The following is a 21,451-nucleotide window of genomic DNA, read 5'->3' as shown; positions in this document are numbered from 1 at the left end:
ACTTTCAGAAAGGCTCTGAACGTCCTCAGCAAGCCTGTCTTTTTCCTGAAGTCGTTCCCTTCTCAGCAATAACTTGACGGCCCTCTGCGCTCAGCCAGCCCACCAAGTCCCCTAGCACATGGTCACACCTGCACTCAAGAAACTTTAGGCCAGGAAGTCTGTACTTCTCTCAGTTTAAGCTGCTTTAGCTTTTATTTATTTTAAATGTGGAAACCTGCACGTTTCTTAATTATGCATCTGAAATTAATTTTAAGCAAACTGGTAGCAATACCAAGCTCTTTGCTGACAAAACTACTCTCAGCATCTAAAGCGCTTACTGAAGACACGGGACAGGCCGTCCAGGACTCCTCCTTCACTGCAGGGCTCTCCAAGGGTGACAGAGCCCTTACACCTCATTTTAACCTCAATGCACGACGAAGGCCCTGAGAACTGGTCAGCAAGTCTGCTGCCTCGCACTTTCTCTGGGAGACTCTCAACAGACTGCCCACCCTGAAGGAGGATGTCACGGGGCTGGGGATCCATGGCTCAGTTGGACAGGGTCGCCCGTCTGTTGCAGGGAGTGCCCAGCATGGGTGTTCCCCCATGTGACACGCATGCTACCGGCTTCCCGTGAGGTTGGGCCTGTTCTTCACAGCTAACACTGCAACAAAACCACGGCTTCCTCACTTACAGGGACTCCAAGGCTCAGGGATGAAAGCTCAGGCTTTCCCCTGAGAGAAGTGCTTCAAGTCTAGCAAAGCTCCCTGGGAACACCACCATTCCAATGGTTGAGAACAGCCGTGAGTGAAATGCGCTCAGGCAGCCTCAGCTGAAACCTAACACAGAGGGGAGAGGCAACACATTGCTCTCAGTGGACCCAGCCAGGGAGCCCCAGGATGAAGCGCTGGGATTCCACGCAGGACACGCCTGGGGGTGGCCCTGTGGGAAGCAGGACCCACGTTCCACTTCTCATCAGCAATGGCCTCCAGCAGGGCTGCAACCAGGACTGAAACAAGCAAGGCAGGGTTGTATGTGGGCCCCGGTCTAGGGGTGACAGAGGCAGCCTCCAACTCTGCAGGCGGTCTTGTGTTTGGAGAACAGAGGTTGGAATGAGGCGTCTTTAAGCCACAGGACTTACACTTGGAGTGCCTGTCGCACAGGGCCGAGGAGCGCGTGTCACACAGCCGGACGGTCCCCTTGCTGCTGCTGTGGACGAACACGTTACACTGGTGCGGGTGGAACTCGGCTGCAGTGATCACCTCCGTCAGCTCTTCCATGTTGGCAGGCTTGATGTCCACAATGTCTGGAGGTGCACAGTTAAGGCAGAGTGCTCGGTGGGTTTTAAGTCCATAGCCAAGCAAACAGCAGGTGAGATAACCCCCACTGGGCCTCAGAACCTACATGCACAGGAGGCAGCGCGCAGGGCATGTCAGGGGAGCACGCCCATGAGCAGATGTTACCGCACTGACTGGAGCCTAGTGATGAGCCTGCACAGACCCAAGGCCTGCTTTCACCTGCAGCTGCTCCTAATGCTCTACGAAAAGGCTTTCACAGCAGGCGCTGCATACTCAGTGAGCCAGATGAGGGGCAAGCTCCCACCTGCATCCAAGTCCCGCACTTACACCCGCAATCACACACAAGAACTGCCAAGATCCTGCTTCTCCAAGTATCTGCCATCAAGAGATTGTTCTACATAGAACAGTGTTACCATATTAAGTGGCCAAATACAGAGATCAACTTCAGGAACAAGAGCAGACTTTGGCTTTGGGCCAAGATAGAACAGCAGGACCCAGACAAACCTTTCCAAGACAACCAAGAAGGTGACATAATAGCTCAGGTCACAGGGTGTCAGATGTGGGCGGGGACCCCAGAGGGCCACTGCGCAGGGCGGAGGACCCACGGCCAATGTCCAGAGAAGAGCTCCCAGCAGGTTCTGGGGGACAGGTCAGTGCAAGCCCAGGAGGAGACTGCTGGGCTGGGGAGGAACCGCCTGCAGCAGAGAGAGCAGCACCCCAGCTCGCGAGCTCCCCGAAGGGCCCAGCTGGGTCTGGGCTGAAGCCGAGGCCAAGGAGCCCGGGGCATGCTGGGGGATGGCTGGCAGAGCGGGCAGACGGGACAGGCAGGTGGCCACACACACAGGGGAAGCACAGACCTGTGTCTCTCATGGGAGCCGGTCACGGGCATTTTGGAAGTGTTAACAGATACAAGTATAGAAGCATGTATGTCTTACAACCTCAGGCACAGGAAGGCCATCTGAAGCATCATCAGGTGACAAATGTTTAAAAAGCAGTGAAAGATAGGACTACAGGAGCCCTTTATGTATGGTTGTCACAAATCATTCAGGAGAAAACTGAGCTTCCAACAGGAGGAAAAGTATAATTAACAAATCACACAGAAGTGGATGTTAAATTAATAGAAGTCCAACTCGGCAGTAATGAAAGAAACCAAGAACTGTCTTACTTTGGCTTCACTGAATTACTTTTTAAAAAAGCCAACGGTCTACTGAGAACGAGGGTGCACAGACACAAGGGACACCCCATCTCTCAGTCTGCACGAAGACCTGTGCTGCACAGCTCTGATCCAGCGGGAGTCCCAGGGGCCAAGCCCGAGGGCGTCAGAGTGCAGGAGCACAGCCCTCCGTGTGGCCGGGGCTTGCCGTGACGAACCGAGAGGGACCTACCGCTCCGGAGAGGGGCACATGTAATAAAGGGCGTGTGAGTGACTTCTGCGGCTCTAAATCTGTATTCCCACAGATGGGGGAAAGTGGCCCTGTCAGACTAAGGTGAGGCTCCCGCAGGGCTCGCTGCTGTCCGCCAGGCGGGGTGCCGAGCTCTTTGCACCCACCACCTGTGTGAGCTTTCACACGGTCCAGGAGGCACATTTCAGGGCCTCCATCTGAGGGAAGGAGAAAGGCTCAGAGACCGAGTGACTTGATGCCAAGGTCATCAGGCTGCACTCAGGCCTCCTGACCCTCCCTAGCGCTGGCAACTTCACTGTCACTGGGAAGGGCATGAGCCCACATTTTAAAATGGCTTGGACAGGTCTGCCTCAAACCACCCGCAGATAATTGCTTGTTTCCAAAGGGTAGGCCTCGGAGCGGAGAATCTTCCTTTGAAATCTGAATTTTGCTCAAAAGGGTCATGTGTTCCCAGAAGGAAGAATGATTAAACACATACGGGCTTAAGGAGAACAAGAGAAAAAACAGGGGCCAAGGGTATGACCTTGTAATTTGGGAAGTTTTGCCAAGTCAAAGCAAGAGGAACAGGGTGGGCACTGGCAGTCGGTCCCACAGAGCTGCTGTGTGCAGAGACACCCACACGGTGGGCTGCCGAGGCAGGTGTGCCCCTGCCAGTGCCACTCGGGCATGAGCACTGCTACCCACTTTTTCACACGTGAGGAGCCAGGCTGATAAGCACATGAGGTGAAGACCAAGTGCTGAGAAAGGAGTGTAAAATGCTGGGATTGAAGAAGCCATGCACACCCCACTCCCCGAGATTCCACGCCTTACGGGGGTGGTGAGCGTGGGCCCTGCCCCGCTGAGCCTCAGCGCCAGGGCCAGCAGCCGCAGCTCCCGAGTGCGGGGCCTCTGCCTGAAGCCGCGGGGTGCGTACGCATCACTGGGCTCTCATCTGCTAGAAATCAGTGACTTGTAAACACGATTAGCCAGAAAGATTTAGATATTCATCTTGAAAACAAGAGTGCCATTTTATCATTCAAAAGAGATGAATTTTTTACTATTTCTGAAAAATAGCTCATCCCCTAAAACAGAATTCTTACATGATCGGTCACTTCTCAGGCTGGGTAATAAAACGTCCTAACGAAGTCACTATTTTCTCTTCTATTATCTACATCAAATTTAGGAAGAACCAACCAAAAAAAACAGGCAATGTTGAACTTTCAAATACACACTACTTAAAATGGCCTCCAATTCAACCACAGAGGCAGTGGACTTGAGGTCTTTCCCATTTATAGAGAACAGAAAAGACAGACTTTTTTTCCCCAAAGACAGAAAGAAGTCTCTAGTTTTAGGAACAAACACTTTAGATCATAGAGAACTTATATCACCAGCTGCTGTGTAGCAAACCAAGATTGAGATACAGGAGTATAAATGCACTTGCGGATTATATCTGAGGAACAATCCTACAAAAAATGCCGAGATCTCCATCTGATGAAGGATACTAAAACTTCTATCTGTGATTTCTAAATGCCATAGATTAATTCTCAGGTCATCTGCAGAAAGGTATGTTTCATGATCACTATTCACCGAAATGGAATTTATATGATATGTGTGAGCATTTGCAAAAATTCGTCGTGGACTTGCTTCTACCATAAGGTCCATGGGCTTCAATACTGGGACCTAAAAATGGAAGGAAATAGGAAGTCAAAACAACGACCACAGCACACAAAATTATTTACAGTAGGTAACAAAAAGGAACGAACTATACCACAGCCAAGTAACAGCTCTGTGCAGGTGATACCCAAACAGCCAAGCATGGAGCCTTGCAGAGGCCTCACGCGGCCTCACGCTGCCTCACGCGGCTCCCTCAGCTCCGAGCCATCCTGCCATCCCGCCCAGCAGCTATCATGGGGGCTGATGCTTTCTTGTTGAAGAGGAGATTAAACTAGCAGTTAACAAACTGCCTCTGGGGCACCGCTGCCCATGGGTGCGGCTTCACTCCACTCCCTTTGTCAAGGTGACCACACCAGTTCCCTGACAGCAATCTTCACGGTGGGACCTGGCTACGGGCCTCCTACTTCCCCTGAACTGGCGCCTGCCTCTCCTGGAGGGGGAAGGGATGGAGGGCTCAGAAGGGGCCCTGGGGAGCTGGGAGATGCCATTTCTTGATCTGGTGCTGGTGACATGGGCGTGCCCAGTCTGGGGACACTCATGGGGCCGTTCACTTATGAGGCAGAGGCACTTCTTTGTATGTATACTTCAATAAAAGACTAAAAAAAAGGGGGCACAAAAACCCCACCTCTGTGTGGTCAGGGACGGCTCCCTGGGGTCGGGACATCTACACTGGTGTAAACAGCATCAAGGAGTTAGCCGGGGCGGGAGGAAGGGCCTGGCCCTCGCACACATGGAAGCCAGAGGCAGGGCACAGTCTGAGGACATGTCCACAAGTGAGAGGAAGGAAGGAAGGAAGGCCCAGCGTCACTGGCATTTGGCAGGAAGCAAGCAGAAGCTTTCAAATCAAAACCAAAAATTAATAATAGTATTCTTTTTGTAAAAACCAAAAGGGACGCCTGGAAAGGCTAAAGAATCTCTCCACTTAAGTCTTTCCCAGCCAAAGTTCTGTAAAAATGAAACGAGGGGAAAATACTTCCCTTATTTTGCCCCAGTCAAGTGCTAAGCACACACTGCATTCACTGGAGAGGGAAGGGCCAGTTCTACGGGGTGTCAAGGAAGACTGCGTCCCTATGCGGGAGTGGAGGAAGGGATGGCGGCAGAAGTGCCCGGCCTGCCCTGCAAGGCCCCGCCCCATCCACGACCACCTACAGTTTAAAATGAGAAGCTCCTGAGCTGGTGGCTGTAAAGCCAGAGTTCCTCTAGCAGTGGTTACTTAGAAGCTATTAGCAACTGCTGGGCGCAAAGTGGCAGCATCTGGACCAGACACCTTGGTTCGGATGAGGGTCTATAAATTAGGTTTGAGCAACTACACAGCATTCTCAGCCTCATACCCCTGGAAATATGGTGGCACTGATAACCTAAGAGGCCACAGGATGCCGTGGTCGCCCCTTGCCCAACTGCATGCCACTGCTATCCTAACTGCTGGAGCCTTGCCTCCACGGACGGGCTGCGGCTGTGTCCTGCATGCCCCCTCCCGACTCCTGCTGGCACCTGACCTGCGCCCTGCACAGGACCACTGAAGGAACGGCATGAAAGCAGACCAGTGTCCGGGGGGCAGGGACACTGCCATATCGGCCTTCTCTGTAGTGCCTCGCTGCTACCTGTGCACGGGCTCACTAACCAGATCTTCACCTGGTAGGCAGCATTTTAACAAGTTTTAAGCCCAGTTAAAAAGCAAACCAGGTTAGTTTTCAGTTGCACCAGGGAGCTGTCCAGGGGGTGCTGAGCTATCCTGAGCGTAGCCCCTGCTTCTGGGGCCTCCACAGCACTGCCTGGTGCCCCCTACCGGACTGTGTCTCAGCTTGGTTCAAGTTTGTGTAACCTCCCGTACCACATCCCACTGATGGGGTACACCTACAGGCCAATTATAAGACACTAAGATTTTAAGGGTCACTTTATTTCATAAATGTTAAAATGTGAAAAAACCCAGGTATCAACCTGGTCATTTCATCTTGTACTAAGGCACACCAGAGGGAGTGAAGAATTTACTAATTAAGAAAAGAAGTGATGAACTCACAGATTCCAAGAAGGCACTAGTGGTCACCAAAGGGGAGGGGGTGGGGAGGGAGGGAGAAGGGGATTAAGGGGCATTATGATGAGCGCACATAATGCAGGGGGGGCACGGGGAAGACAGTGTAGCACAGAGAAGACAAGTAGTGACTCTATAGTATCTTACTATGCTGATGGACAGTGACTGCTCATGTGAAACCTTCATAAGATTGTGTATCGACATCTTAAAAAAAAAAAAAATAGAAGTAATGACGTTCATGGACTGGTAGGCAGAGAATCCCGAACACAGAGACCGGCCTTAGCTAGCTCAGGAAATTCAATGGAAAACTGCAAACGCACTTTAGGGGCCCACTGAATCCCCTTCAACTGGAGACCTAGGCTATTGCAACTCTAGGGGCCAATTCTGAGTTTCAGCTGGACTTCTGCCCTACCGATATACGATTCTGAACCTTCAAAGTGAAAGACAGTTGATACATTTAAAAAGATTCCTGTTGTGGAATTAAATCTAGTCTTTTCTTTAGGATTACTATATTTTCTGAAGATAATGTGTGACTTTTTACTTTTGTGAAAACACGAGGAATTTTTAACACATATACATAAAAATGATGACTGTTATTACAAATAACCTTCATGAATGAAGAGGGCAGACCTCACAACATATCACGTAACGCCATTCTCTGAACCGCTGACTTTGGCATTGTTCCTGATTAATTTTTGCACAGCATTGGATAGTGTGAGTAAACTACCGCGTACCCGCAGTGCTGTAATTCTGAACGGGTCCCGAAGCCGTCCATCTTCGTCTTTCAGGTTATAGCCTTCTGCTCTTTTATCCCGTTCACTTATTTTCCATAACTTAATCGTTTTATCTGGAAATAAAAACCCCATGCTCCATATTAAAAGAAAAACTTCATCATGTGCGACTATTAGTTGAGTGTTGTATTAGAAAACTCTGTTCTTCTATGTTTATAAGCTAGAGGTCTTTGAACATTACTATTTCCAATTATAATTATGGATGAACTCTTTATTTCCTACAGTAAGATGTAGAAACATATGCAGAGTTAAGTGACGTAATATTGGGAGGTTTGGGTGTGTGCGTACTCCAAGTTTTCAACCTATCACCTGCTACCTAGCTAACAGCTTACCCTCCCTTCAATGTTTGAAGCATAAACAACTTGTAGAAAGGGTTAAAATACAAAGGAACCCACACACAGAAAATTAAAAACCAAATCCTAAAGTAAATACAGCCACTTAAAAAAAAAGCTCTTACCATTTGTAGAGAGTAGAAAATGAGCAGCATTCTGTTGTGGTAACCACCTAATTTTATTAATTTTTTCTTCAATTTCTAGACTTTTCAAATAGTCAAACTCTGGTTCATGACTTTGAAAGGTACTGTAAACATTATATTCTCCCCTAGAATGAGGGCGGCTTTTATTCTGCAAGGAAACATGAAGCTGTTTCAATGAACAAAGTACAGCGCAGAGAAGAATTTAGTATCACAAGACCACATGCATTTTTAAGTTAAAACAAAGTCAAATAGATGACACTCAGAATAAATTTACTTGAAAAAAGAAAAAAGATGACTTCTCAGCCCTTCTGTCCTCCTACGCATCCACTCCAGAGCAGGGACTGCCGGGTTCGCCGGCCACACGCAGCATGAGCCGTTCCTGCATGGATGCCCTGGCCCTTGCCCTGGTGGGCTGCTTCTGTACTGCACAGGCAGAGGGGAGGAGTTCTGGGAGACCATAGGGCCCAGAGATGTGGAAATACTGGCAACTCGGCCCTGTGGGGAGGCTGTGGGCTGGCCCAGGCCCTCCAGGAGCAGGTCCGAGGGCTGGGCACTGCAGTCACTGTGACAGCCGGCCAACGCCACCACGCCTGAGCAAACCCAGGAGGCAGGCTGCTGAACGGCAGTGTCATACCGTCAACACCACACAGCCGTTACCATGAACGAACCCACAGGCGCAAAGACACAAGGCTGCATGGGGGAGGCACGTCACGGGAAGATACCCATAGTAAACTGCCTCTCATGCAAATTTTTAACACACACAAGACTAATTCTATACACTGTCATGAAAACAGGAAATCATGCCTGGGAAAATATATGCCACTTTCAAAATGAAAACCAACCCTGGGAAGGAAGGAGGACAACCCGAGACCTGGTAGTAGAGTGGGCAGGTAAGATGGGGGGCTCCGCCCTGTCCCCCAGTCCCCGGCCTTCTCTTCTTTTATGAAGGAATATGAAGCCACTAGCAGGACCTGGAAATCCGCTATGGGATTTCCCAGGTGTGTTCTGTGTCGTGGTCAATGCTGTTTGCACTGGTCTCCTTCCATACCACCCTACCCTCGCTACGAAAAAGGGTAACACACCAACAGATACTTTTAACTCACAAATGAACAAAATGAAGCTGAACTATTTGAAAGAAGTGTGTGTGGAGCTGGCTCCGTGCCTTCAAATGTTACACACCAAAGAGAGAGCAGGGAGTCAGGAGAGCGAGACGCCCATGTCTGAGAGCTGCCTACCCTTCCCGGGACCCTGGTGTCCTCCCCAAGGATGGGGCAGACCCTCCTGGGGCTGCACCACCTGCCTTTCTGCCACCACCCCAAACAAGTCCACCACTAAGCCCCTCTTGTCCAACACCAAGGGAGCCAGGCTGGCCTTGGAGGGGCCCTAAGCAGCAAGTGATCTTCATGCCCCGTCCAGGGAGAGGCGAGGACAGGCAAGGTGACAGGACTGGACTCTGAGGCAAACTTGCCAGGACACCGGGGCTTTGGCGACTAGATTCCCAGCAGGACAGCGGACAGCCCAAGCCCCGGAGCATGATCAGAGAGGAGGAAGGTGGAGAGCTTCTGCTTGCAGGCATGCAGACGAACTACATAAATAGGGCTCTGCACAGGGGCTGGAGTCCCAGGGCACAGCGCCCTGCAAATAAATGAGCGCCCTGGAAAGAGGCCTTTGCTGCTGAAGAGGAACAAGGCTGCACAGTCCCCGTGCTAACTGTGCTTCCTGCCTCCTGCCTAGGCAGACCTTCCAGGGCTCCCTACATCCTGCACCTTCCCTGACTGGCAGGGCACAGCTTTACCCTTCAGCAATCCTCTACGCTTCATGGGCTCCGAAATGCACACACGGGCACCCCTGAAGTCTCCTGCGGCCTCTGAGAGTGGGCCGGCTCCACCACAGTGGCTTCTCCTGCTGTGGCACCACTGCCTGGGTCCCTGCTTGTGGGTGACAACACAGTAAGCTCACACTTTCATTCTCACTGGAAGGATGCCAGTCCAGGGAGGATTATACAAAGCAAACACTGAAGTATCTTAAAAGCAGATGGAATATGAAAGCTGTTCTTATATTAACCAAAATAAGAAGATGATGATGGAAAGAAAAGTCACCCAGGACTTACTAAGTGGCAGCTGGTCAGGTTTATCAATTAAGCCACTTTAGGGACCTGCCATTGTATGAATTTGTTGCTTCCCACGACAAAGACTTAACACATCTTAACTAAACACATAAGGTAACAGGTTCTCAAAACAGTAAAATACCCAACACACTTCATAACAAGATGCTTTGATTTTATTACAATTTAGTTCACAGTTGAAGCTAGTCTTTTTTAGGTATAAACAATGACCCACAAAAATAAGAAAAATTTCCTTTTCTATAAGGACATTATTGAAAGGAGGTAAAAATGAACTTCTTAAACTTAAGATGCTTATGACTAAGCAAACTGTTAAATAATCCTTCTGCTGATAGTGACACTCAAATACCACTTGTGTTGAAAAGGGTCAAGTACATTGTTCTGTTAAGGTGGCACTGCGACAATCTGCCTCTGGGACTGGAATGCAGAATCCCGAACTCAGCAAACTGAGGATTCAGGAGATTAATGACAATACTCACAATATTCACAAAAGATTTCTCACCATCCCAAATCAAGAGAAAACAGGTATTTAAAAATGTTAATTTACATGGACATAATAAAAATTAGAGCTGCACCAGGTATACGTTAATGACAGATGGGGGCGCCCTATGAACCCCTTCCCCTTCACCCGAGCGACCCTCCCCTTCTATCAGGGCGCAGGGCTCGCCTCCTACCGATGCCCCTCGTGCCCCAGCTCTGGTGGCAGGGCCTACTCATTGCTTCACACAGGGTCTGATGGATGGCCTCTATACCCAAGTTTTACCACAAAAATTTAGAGAGTAGAATTTGGAGATAAAAATGTAACTTCCCACTGATATGCCAGGAAACAGAAAAGGAAGGGCGGGGCCCCGTTCGACCCTACCGGGAAACAGCGGGACAGAGACTCTGGGGAGGCCCCAGGCCCAGCCGCATGCCGCGCTCGCCTGGCGCATCTGCATCAGCCTGCGCGAAGAGCTGAGGGGGCTCCCCAGAGACAGACGGGGGTGGGGGGCAAGTCCCCATTCTACTTCCCTCCTACTGTTTAGGCACAGCTCCTGCGAGGGCGTTTCTCTCCCGTCAGCTCCAGAAAGGGGGATGGCCTGAGAACTAGTGCTCCCGAGTGGGACCCACCCAGAGACCCCTCCAAGGCCAAGTTCTAAGGGCTCCTTCCTCCTGGCGGAGGGGCTGGAGGAGGCGGTGCTGCTCACCTCTGATGGGAAGGGAGAGGGCGGGGCCCGGGCTGCCGGGGGCACGTGCGGCCAGGGCAGGGGCCAGCACCCCCTCAGGCTTGTTAAGTGATTTCCACAGACAGCACTTCATTTTACAGGAAGGACAGAAGCAAATGCACAAGGCCCCCACCCATCTTTCTTTTGGTCCCCTCACAGCCTGCGGGTGGCGCAAGGACTCGACCCCCAAGGTGAGGGTGCTGGGGCCTAACGGGCTCGGCAGTGCACTGCAGCACAGGGCTCGCCCACTCGAGCTAAGTTTTGAAAGAAGATTCTATGCAATTAATGTGATACAACTGAATCTAAATGAAATCAGACACTGAGAAAATAATTGTGCCTCCTTCCTTCTAAGTGATGTGAGAGGGGCCTAATGATTCCGTTTGGTTTGTGGATTGTAAATTACTGACCTCTTGTTCCCGCTGAAAAATAACAACTCTGCCGCCCTTGTCTCCTGTTGCAAGAAGATCACCAGAGTGATTAAATTCAACAGTTGAGATGATGTCAGCTGTCAACAAAATACAGAAGCAATTTACCAGATTATGATTTTGAGGAGTCACAATGAGTATCAAAAATCAATAAGAAGGATCAAAGAAAGACAAAACAAAACTCTCTCCCTGGATAAAGCAAAGTTTTCCCAGGAAACTTCTAATCACCAAGCAGATGCTTCTTGGTTCTGGCACCCAGAGCCCATGAGCACACATCGATTTACACGTTTTGCTCAACTGATCTAATGCTGGGTCCCTGGCACACCAGGGCTGTCTTAATATAAAGATACAGGGTAGAAATTTTGAAAATTAATTTTTTGAAATGAAAAAAGAAAAGAAAGGAAAAAAATCGATCCAAGAAGAAAGACGGCCACCTAATTTTATAGGGTACACCTATTCACTTCCTGTTGGCTTCTGTATAGACAGGCAACTTCCACTACACTGTCTGGATAAAGTCACTGCCAGTGATAATGATGACATCATGACCGAGGGAGACACTGCTGGTCAGACCCCTGAGATTTCCAATACTATCAACCCAAAGGACTTGGACACTGGCTCACAAGGGGCGAAAAACCAAACAAGGGCTGGAAAAGGCCTTAGGTGTCCTGCATCCGGTACTTTGATTAGAGGCTGACCAACACTGACCACTGCATCAACAGAAAGGTCCCATGATGGACTCTTGAGGAAGAGAGGTTTTCTCTAGCTCGGGGGCACTGACTGCTTACTGGACAAGGACAGAGGCCTAGCTCTGCCCCTCCAGGGACCGGCAGTAGCTTGTCCCGTGGCCACAACTGGACTCTTAGCCCTAGTCAGCTGCCCCTGAAAAATGGCATCTCTGGCTACTCGCAGGAAGGGCTGGATCACACAAACCCACTCCTGCTGCTCAGGGACCAACTCAAAGGGCACGTCCTATCAACAAGTGAGAACGACCACTCTGCACATGCCAGGGCCACGGTCCCACTGATGTCAGGAGTGTTCAAAGACGAACACTGCTAAATGGCTATTATAAACAATCTACCCACTAATAAGAAACTGACCCCAAAGTTGAAACTTCTTTAAAAACTCCCCCCAAAGCAACCTTAATATAATACAATTAAAGGTATGTACAAATATGAATCAAGTAATTGTTAACCTATGGCTTTCTGCAAAACAGGTCCTTCCTCACTGGCACTGCTTACTTACCTTAAATACATGCTAAGTTATAATGCCTGGATTTCTTTCTCTCTCTCCTTACTTTTAAATCTTCAGTTAAACTTGGGGAAAGGATTAGGCTTCTTGTTAGAAGTGTCACTTTTTAAATTTAGTTACTCAGAATAACCCAATTTATTTAAATGAAACTAAAATATTCTGCATTGGACTAAAAGGGACTAAATCTATGTCATTTATACTCAGGGGTTATAGAATGTTATATAATTAATGATATTTAGCTCTGTCAGTGATTTTTGAACTTAATTAAAATGGACTGAATCTTTTAAAAGAACAAGTCCCATGACTGCCAGTGGTGAGAAATTATTTTCATTAAGGTATGTAAATATGTATGAACCTAAAATCAGAAATACCCTCTACAGAGTTTAGAAGAGCTCTAAAATAGAAAAAAATACACAAACTAAATTCTAACAAAATTACAAAACCAGTAAAATTTAAATTGCCAATAAGAATTTAATCTGATGGGTAGTATGTCACACAACCAGGCTAATGCTGAGCGCTTGAACACAGCACTGACCACGGCACAAGCCACTGTTCAGAATCACTTCGCGCTGCACGGTGACGCGCCTCTGCCTCTGCTCCTGTGGCCAGGGAGCCCTGCGCACATACTGACGGCGCCTCCGGGCGCTGGCTCTCCACACAGCAAGCAAGGCTCCTTGGGACACATGAACAGCCGCACCTGGGAGGCTCTGCTGTCAGGGAGCCAACTGACCGATGCAGAGCTTGCTGGCTAAGTGTTTGCTTAGGTCGCAGTCAAGACCTCTATGCAGCCTCTGAGAGTCCATCTCAGACTTCCAGGCCAGGGTGGGCGTGTGCTTGTGCTTGACCTCCCTTCCACCCCCACCAAAAGTACCATAAGGAGACAAAAAAGGCAAGTGTGAACAGGCCCGGACAAACATTGATACTGGCAAGGGGCAAGAGGAGTGGGGACTGCATGGTGACAAGCTCAGCATGCACAGGGGCCCAGGTCTCCATGAGCTGGGGGCCTTGGCCAGGTTCTGAACAGGGTGCTGGGCATGGAAATCACAGGAACTCTGAAGAAGCACAGGGCCCCCAAGCTGTGGAGCACACAGCTGTGTCCACTTCCTCCTCCCAAATGCTGGCCTCCAGGAGTGACTCATTCTCACCATCCTGGGGGTTCCTCTCCCAAACGGTAAAGCCCAGGGGAAAAGGCCTCAAGATTCAAACACTTGGGAATTGACCACCCACAGGGACACCTCCAGCAGAAAAGCCCACCTGCTCACAGAACTGCCTATGGGCTTCAGAGCGGCTCTATCTTAAACAGGAACCGATGGCTCAGGATCTGCAGATGGGCGAGAAAAACGCTAAAACAAAATGACTCAGAGGAAAGAGACCAAGCAACAAAATGTCAAAGAAAAGCGACCAGCTTGCTCAGGTAGCCAACGCTGCCAACAGGAGTTCTGCAACCCATGCTGGCCTAGTGCCTGCGAGGTGCTGGTGCTACTCTAATCCCACTCGACCCCTGCGTGAAGCGAGTGCGCGTCACAGCAGCCTCTGAGGCAGCGCTCCTGTCAGCGTGTCTGACGGAGAGGCGAGTGCTGAGGCACTGTGACCAGCTGGCCCAGGGTGGCAGCCCGAGGCAGGAAAGGGGGTAAGATACCACGACACCAAGCAGAGTCCATAAGACAAGTGGCATGCGCTGAGAAAAGAAAAACAAGTGCTCTCTGAAATTCAAATGTAATAGTAATGATTTAAAACTCAAGGCCTCTTCAAAGGGTGGAGCAAAGAGACAGATAGATGACAGGAAAGAGAGACAGTCGGAGGACCAGGTTAGGTGTCCTGTCATCCTGTCAGCCAATTAACAAGGTTCAGGAAGACAGCAGAGAAAAGGAAGGGCAAAACCCATCCATGGCATAAGACAAGCGTCTCCTGGAGTAGAAGCACATGTGCTCCCAGGCTGATGGGGCTCAAGTAGGCCCCAGGAGCAACAAAGGGAGATTCTAAAATAGCCCAGAGAAAGCAAACAGGTCCCATACAAAGGAATCAGATGGCATAAGAAGGGATGAAGGAAGGAAAATGGTGGAATACTAAACATCCTCAAAATTCTGAGAAAAAATAATTTCCAAAGTATAATTCTATATCTAGCCAGATTTCCACTCAGGTTTGGGGGATGAGTGAAGATGTTTTCAAACATGTGAACAGCGAAACAACAAAATTCTCTTCTCAGAAAACCTCTGAAGATGCAATATGGCAAAAAGCTAAAAAGCCAAAGGAAAGGAAGATGAGTATGCAACATCCCAACAACAGGAAAGAAAGCCCCAAGACAGAGCAGCAGCCCCAGAGCAGGAGACCCACCAGGAGAGGTCGTCTGGGGGAAGAAGGGCTAGGGCCGCCTGCTGGGTTTGGGACGGTCATGCTAGTGTCCCACAGATCTGCTAAAGAGTGTTTAAAAAAATAGCATCATGGACACAAGAACTAAGCATGTGTAAAAATCAGGCAATCATGAGTACTAGGTGAAATGAAAGCTTGTAATGAAAAAGAAAGCCTGGACTTTAGTTCAGTAAAGAAAAATATTTACAGTCAATGTAATACTGACATAGCCAAGATTTGTCATAGAATTACAAATTCTACTTGTATAGAATTATACAAATTCTACTAAAAAAGTATACAAATTTATATAGAATTGTACAGAATTATACAAATTCTCTCAACTCCTTTTTTTTTGCACAGATGGGTATGTACAGGTGGAAGGTGCAGTTAGTAAAAAAGCAAAATTAGTTACCCTGACAGAAGTCAGCGCCTACTGTTCAAAATCAGGAACTCCGAAGTCAGGAGGAGAAGATATCATTCAGGGTCTGCTCAGGATGCTCGCAGCCAGGAGGGCAGGTGAGAGGGAAAGGTCCTGAGCTGAGGTCACTGTGGGCAGGGGAGCAGGAATGAAGAGACGTGGGGGGAGGCAGAGTGGCTGTGCCAGGGAGATGCAGCCCACGGGGCTTTTAAAGATGGGCTCTATGAAGTCACGTCCAAGTGCCCCTGGGCACAAAGAAGCAGTGAGGAAGGAACGGATGAGGCAGAAGAGAGGACAGGGTCAGAAGACAGGCAGGGAACGGATGCGGAGCCAGAGCACAGGTCAGGGCAAGGGGCTGCTGAAAGACAGGAGCAAGGACAAAGGCTTTGGGGAGGAGGTTAGGGGTGTGCGAGGCATGGAGGAGGCAGGCTGGGAGCTTGGGCTTGACAGGGGAGAGCTCAGCACACTGTGTCCACTTGCATGAGGCAGGAGAGAAGACTCAGAGGCTAGCAGTGAAGGGAGGGGTTCCAGGCGACCTGGAAGAACAGAAGAGGAAGTCCCACTCCAGATGCACAGCAACCAAAAACACACATCACTAAAGCACTTGTAAGAATGTCACAAAAGAAATCGTAGATGCACAAACTGAAGGACACTGACACGGTGGAATACAACACAGTAATGAGAACAATTACTACACAGAACCAGTGGATTCGTCTCATGAAGAAAATACCGAGTACTTGGTTTGATCCCATTTATATCAAGTTCAAAAATAAAATGGGGATCTAATCCACAACGGTAACAGCTGGGGTGGTGGAAGAGGCCCCAGGTGCTGGCAAGGTGCTCTCTCTTTGATCTGAGTCACTGCACGACATGGAAAGAAGCGTCCTGCACACCCGGGATGTGCACTCTCCGTAGGCACATCACCCTTCCCTGGTCAAGCACGCCATTCAGCTACATCCTGTCTCCTCGCGACCATCTCCCCTGCGTTCTCACCCCACCTGGCCCTGTGCCTCCCCCAGTCTCTGCTACAACACAGCCTCTTGGTTGCTCCACAATTTGACAGTCCCGGAGCTTCTCCAAAGCCTCTCCTGCAATCACCTCCCCGATTTCCAAGGGTGCTCCCAGACCACCTCTCCTCAACACCTTTTCCTCTCCCCAGACTTCAGCACCCCAGCCACCCATTTCACTTTTCATTCTGGATTCTCCTTGTTTCACTTAAGAACAGAGGTGCCCAGAACAGCCGGTCCATATACTCCCGTCACACTGCAGAGCTGGCATGCCCGCCCTTCCCCTGTGGCACTGGGAGGAGCCACTGCCTCCAGAAAGGACCAACTAGAGCAGAAGGCTCCGTCCCCGTGCCCCCCGGGACTCTGCTCCTGGGCAGGCCTCACGCTCTGCAGCACCGGCCCTTTCCTCAGCTCACAGGTTAGTTCCATTTTCAAACAAAAATGTTCTCTCTCATCTTAAAAACAAAAAGGCTGCCCTCCCCATACCCTTACAGCCACGGCCACATTTCTCTGTCCTGTCTGCACGTCCTTTCCTCAGCTTTCTTCATCTCTATGGACTTGTAAGGACGGGACCGAGGGTGTGGCCGCTCATCTCATGCTCCCTCAGAGCAGCACGACACTGCAGGGACTCAAACAGCGACACAGAGCACAGTCCAGTGACAAGAGGCTTTCTGTAAAGAGACTAAAAAAGCCCACGAGTTCATTGTATATCCAGATTAAGGAGTACCAGCTACCCTCCGAGGACAAAAAGTCTCATAGGATGTCAGATAAATTAGCCAATATCCACTTGTTAAGTATGATGACATATTTACATAAAAAAGGCATTCTACTAGCAAACATAAATGTGTATCACTGTAAGGTGTGTGTATACACACAACATCTACATTTCATTTCTGTCTCTTTAAAGCAAGCAGATCACCGAAGTCAAGAGTTGTCCACTCAGAAACCAGACTTGCACAGACAGAAGTGACCGTGAGCCTCCGCCAAGTGTGGCAGATGGGACCACCTCTAAGGGCATCACAGGGCTCTTGACTAGAGACTCTGTGACCCAGACACACCTAGAACGGAGCTTCTCCCAACGCCGACTAGACTGGATGAAACGTGACAGAATGGGAAAGTCTGAATAGCATTTCCTAGTGAAGCTTTCACTGCTCTGCTCTGGGCACCCAGGACGGCAGAGACCCCACAGAAGCGGGTACACTGTGAACACTCTAGCACCGTAACTAGCTTTGAAACACCGCCGCCAACAGCCCAGCCGGTAACTGCTCCTGCTGGAAGGGGCTTCAACGCCCGTGCACCAGTGCCTAGGTAGGGGTGCCTAACCACTCTGTGGGCTCTCCTCTCTCGGTCTGCAGTAACCTGGGCACCTATGTGCTCTAAGGAAAGGGCATCTCATTATTTTTTTGGATGCACCTTGCCTATGGGAGGAGTATTTTAAACCTTAAGATTTCCCACCTTGACTCACCACATTATGATCAACTGTACAGGGTTGTTTTTAAGGAATTTTCAAACATGAGTGAGAGCCTCAACAGCAGGTGTTCATACCTAACAGCAAGGGGAACACTCCGCTGTTGAGGTGTTTGTTATAAAGCTAGTCTTTGCCGTTTCTAAACTGGCCTCTTCTCATTATTATTACCAAAAACAATGCATCTGTGGCATGGAACATTAAACAATACAAAAGTGTGTAGAATAAAAGCCAAAGCCCTCTCTTTAGGCAAATCGGACTCCTCAGCCCCTGCAAGGGTGTTCACCCTGCCCATTCCCCACTGGGCCATTGGCTTCCAGACTGTACATTTACAACCACACTGTTTTACAAGGATCTCCACTCCCATATGCCAAACTGCCCTCCAAAAAATACAGTACTCTTTCCAGAACTGTAAAGCAAAAATAAAATCTCATTGTTTTAACTGAAATTTTTTGCTATTAAAGCCATTTCTTTGATGATTTATGTTAACCTTTTTACTCATCCCTTTTAAAAAATATTTGATAACACACCTATAGACTGGTTAAAAGGTTAAAATGAGGATCTCATTTGTTTCTATTTCACTTGCATTTTCTTAGTTATTATCAGGGAACTTGCTACCTTTGAGGGTATGACTCACAGAGACTTCACAATTTTTAAAAACACTTCCACGTGCCAATTGCACAAAATTCAGAAAAAGATAAACATGTCCTGTGTATTCATACAACAGCACTCCTGTTTTAGCTGTGGTTTTCTTATCTCTGGAGAGCTAGATAAAAAAGGCTAAGGTCTGTTCCATGCTTTGAGCACGCCTAAAATCCTTGCCAAGACTTCTCCGAGTTCTACACAATCTCCTGCTTTCATGGTTGCACCTGCCTCTGAGCTCTGAACCCGTTACTATTTAAGCCCAACTCACGACCCTCTTCTTGTCCCACTCATTGACCTTCTCCTACACCATTATTAAAATATGTGTCTCAGCCTTTTCTCTGTTTCCAGTGGCAGCCACAGCAACAAAAAATCCACTTGTAAAAGACACAAACGGCAAGTAGACGTAACTGAACTCTGGGTAAGTATGTATGGAACGGGCAGAATTAAAATTCAAGGTCAAAAATAAAAAATATTCAAAAAAATTGTTTCATAATGTATAAAAAACTTTTAAAAACTCATTTTCAAAAAGCTCAGTAAAAAAAATGGGCAAATGACATGATCCAACAATTCACAGAATAGAAAGTCAATAAAAAAAAATCTTAATTCTATAACTGATCAGGAAATGCAAATCCCAACATTAGATGTGTCATTAAAATAGCTAAAATTAAAAAGACTAATGTTCTCAGCACAAGTGGGGAAAAGGGAAGTTTTGGGAAAGATATTAGCTGGCACTGTTTTTTGGGGGGTAATTTGACAGATCAAAAGGCAAATGTGAGCGGGCTTGACAGTGCGTCTGCTCCACAGCCATGGAAACGACTGTACTGCACAGACGGCGGGCCCAACTCTGCCGCAGCACCTGTTGTAACAGCAATAACTGCAAACTACTGACATAGGACTAGTTAAATAATGAGGTGATCTGTACGATGAAACACTATGCAGCCATCGAAGAGGATCAAACAGAGGTACGCCAGATGCAGCATGGTTAAAAACACTGAAGTATGGGCTCTGGGCTGAAATTCTGACCAGCACCCACCAGCTACATGACCTTGGGCAAGTGACTTCCCCTTCCTGAGACTCAATTTTTTCACTTGTAAAATGAAAGCAATAGTAGGACTTACATCTCAGGAGGTCTGGCAAGGGTCCAATGGGCTCAAGTATGTGCGCAGCTCAGCAGAAAGTGTGGGTCCCTGTAAGATCTCAGATCCCATACTAGTGATGCAAAAGGGCCAAGGGGCAAAACAGTATTTATAACTGGATTCACATTTTGTAAGGAATAAAAAAACTACTTATACACAAACTAAATTTTAAAATAAAAATAAATAAACTCACAGAAAATGGTCTAAAAACATACACACACTGTTAAGAGTAGTTACCTGTGGGGGGATTCCAGGACAGCAACAGAATGAAGAGGAACTTTCACTTATACTCTTCACATTTAAACCATTTAATTTTCTTTAATAATGAAAGATCTGCTTTTGTATTTTGAGACAAAATAAAATCCAGCAAAGATGAGAGGGGACAGTTAATCTTGAAATCTGCTTTGTTATTCCTACAGCTAATAACTTGCTTGAAAGCAACAGTTCTCAAAGTGTGCTCTCTGGGACCCTGGGGGGGCCCCAAGAACCTTTCAGAGGTGCCAGAGGTCAGAGCCACTGTCATAATAATACTAACACATCATGCACCAGTTTTCCCTTTAGTCACTTGCACAGATGAGCAAGGACAGGGGTGGCTGAAACCGCGGGCACCTCAGCACACATGGCAGTTACACTGAACTGTACAGCAGTCAACCGTATTCACACCGTGTACATGCAGAAGAAAGGGAAGGAAAAACCAGTGTGACTTAGAAATGTCCTTGCTGAACAAACCACTCATGCTCAACCCCAACCCTTCCTACATGTCTTTTTAACTCCCTTGCGGGTGAAGTGGGCACCGTGCATAAGGCACAGACCCTGTGTCCCCCAGGACAGCCACGCATGCAGCTGTCTGCGTGACAGGTAAACCAGCCGCTTTTCTCTGGGAGCACCATTCTCAGCTGAAAGAACAACTGAACACTATGGTTACTCAGACTTCGGTGTCTGGCAGAAATTTTCTTGAGGAGGAACAAAGTGAGCCTCTCACCTAACAGAAAACTTTGTTGCCAAGGATAAAATCCAAGCTTTTAAGAGAACATCAGAATTTTGAAAAACATATCTATCACTACTAACTTGACAGCCTCCCACTTTAAGGCTTTTCTGATGAGATCAATGGTAATATCAACAAATACGGTTTTCTTTGATCCTGTGTAATGAAATATATCAACAAGTAGAAAATCTGAATAACTCAGTGTAGCAGTGTTTCCAAATGACTAAGGTGTGATGTTACTCAATCATGCACATGAGCAAGAGATGCATTCTAAATACAAAACTGAACCACAGATTTTAATGTACTGGGATAAAAAGTTCATTGATATGGTTGCAGGTTCCAAAGTGTAACTAAACTTGAAAAAGCCACCTTGTGTCTAGTTTTGTTGTCAAATTAAAGAATATCCACAATTGTATGAAAAGGCCATTAAAACATTCCCCTCTCCTAAGTACAGGTAAGTGTGAGGCCAAATTTTCACGTGAACAATTTCAACAGTTTGAATGCAGAAGTGTGTCTGAGAATCCCGCTGTCTTCTATTAAACCATACACTTAAAGGGTCTGCAAAGTGGACAACAATGCCACTCTTCACTAAACCTTTTGTTTTGGGAAAACTGTTTTTCATTTAATATGTTAACATGTAAATAGATTATTTTTAAAGTGAAATATTTTAAGCTCTTCTGTTCTGTTATAGTTTCAAATATAGAAAATACTGATAAGGTAACACCCCTCCACACAAAGCTCTTGCTTCTGAGAACCACTGGTTCAGCAGGGGGCGGGCAACGACCACTTGAGAGCCAAAGTGGTCCCTGCTGTCCCTTCAG

General features: G+C 48.0%; 1 protein-coding gene across 4 annotated transcripts in view; it reads right to left on the bottom strand.

The window, feature by feature from the left end:
* The window catches only part of PPP2R2D (protein phosphatase 2 regulatory subunit Bdelta), a 34,101-nt gene that overhangs the window by 6,850 nt on the left and 5,800 nt on the right, over nt 1-21,451 (bottom strand). Inside the window, exons 3-7 of one of the 4 annotated variants that reach the window (XM_036923733.2) lie at nt 11,360-11,457; nt 7,608-7,773; nt 7,094-7,206; nt 4,159-4,336; nt 1,118-1,282 (exon numbers count right to left, since the gene is read on the bottom strand). In XM_036923733.2, the coding sequence (XP_036779628.1) occupies nt 1,118-1,282; nt 4,159-4,336; nt 7,094-7,206; nt 7,608-7,773; nt 11,360-11,457 (720 nt within the window). The remainder of the gene's footprint in view (nt 1-1,117; nt 1,283-4,158; nt 4,337-7,093; nt 7,207-7,607; nt 7,774-11,359; nt 11,458-21,451) is intronic. The other 3 variants (XM_036923725.2, XM_057506492.1, XM_057506493.1) reach the window with 3 other exon arrangements.

Source organism: Manis pentadactyla, chromosome 8 (genome assembly GCF_030020395.1).
Source record: "Manis pentadactyla isolate mManPen7 chromosome 8, mManPen7.hap1, whole genome shotgun sequence".
Taxonomy (NCBI): Eukaryota; Metazoa; Chordata; class Mammalia; order Pholidota; family Manidae; genus Manis; species Manis pentadactyla.
The sequence above is the reverse complement of the archived record's forward strand: the minus strand, read 5'-3'. Positions and strand labels throughout refer to the sequence as shown.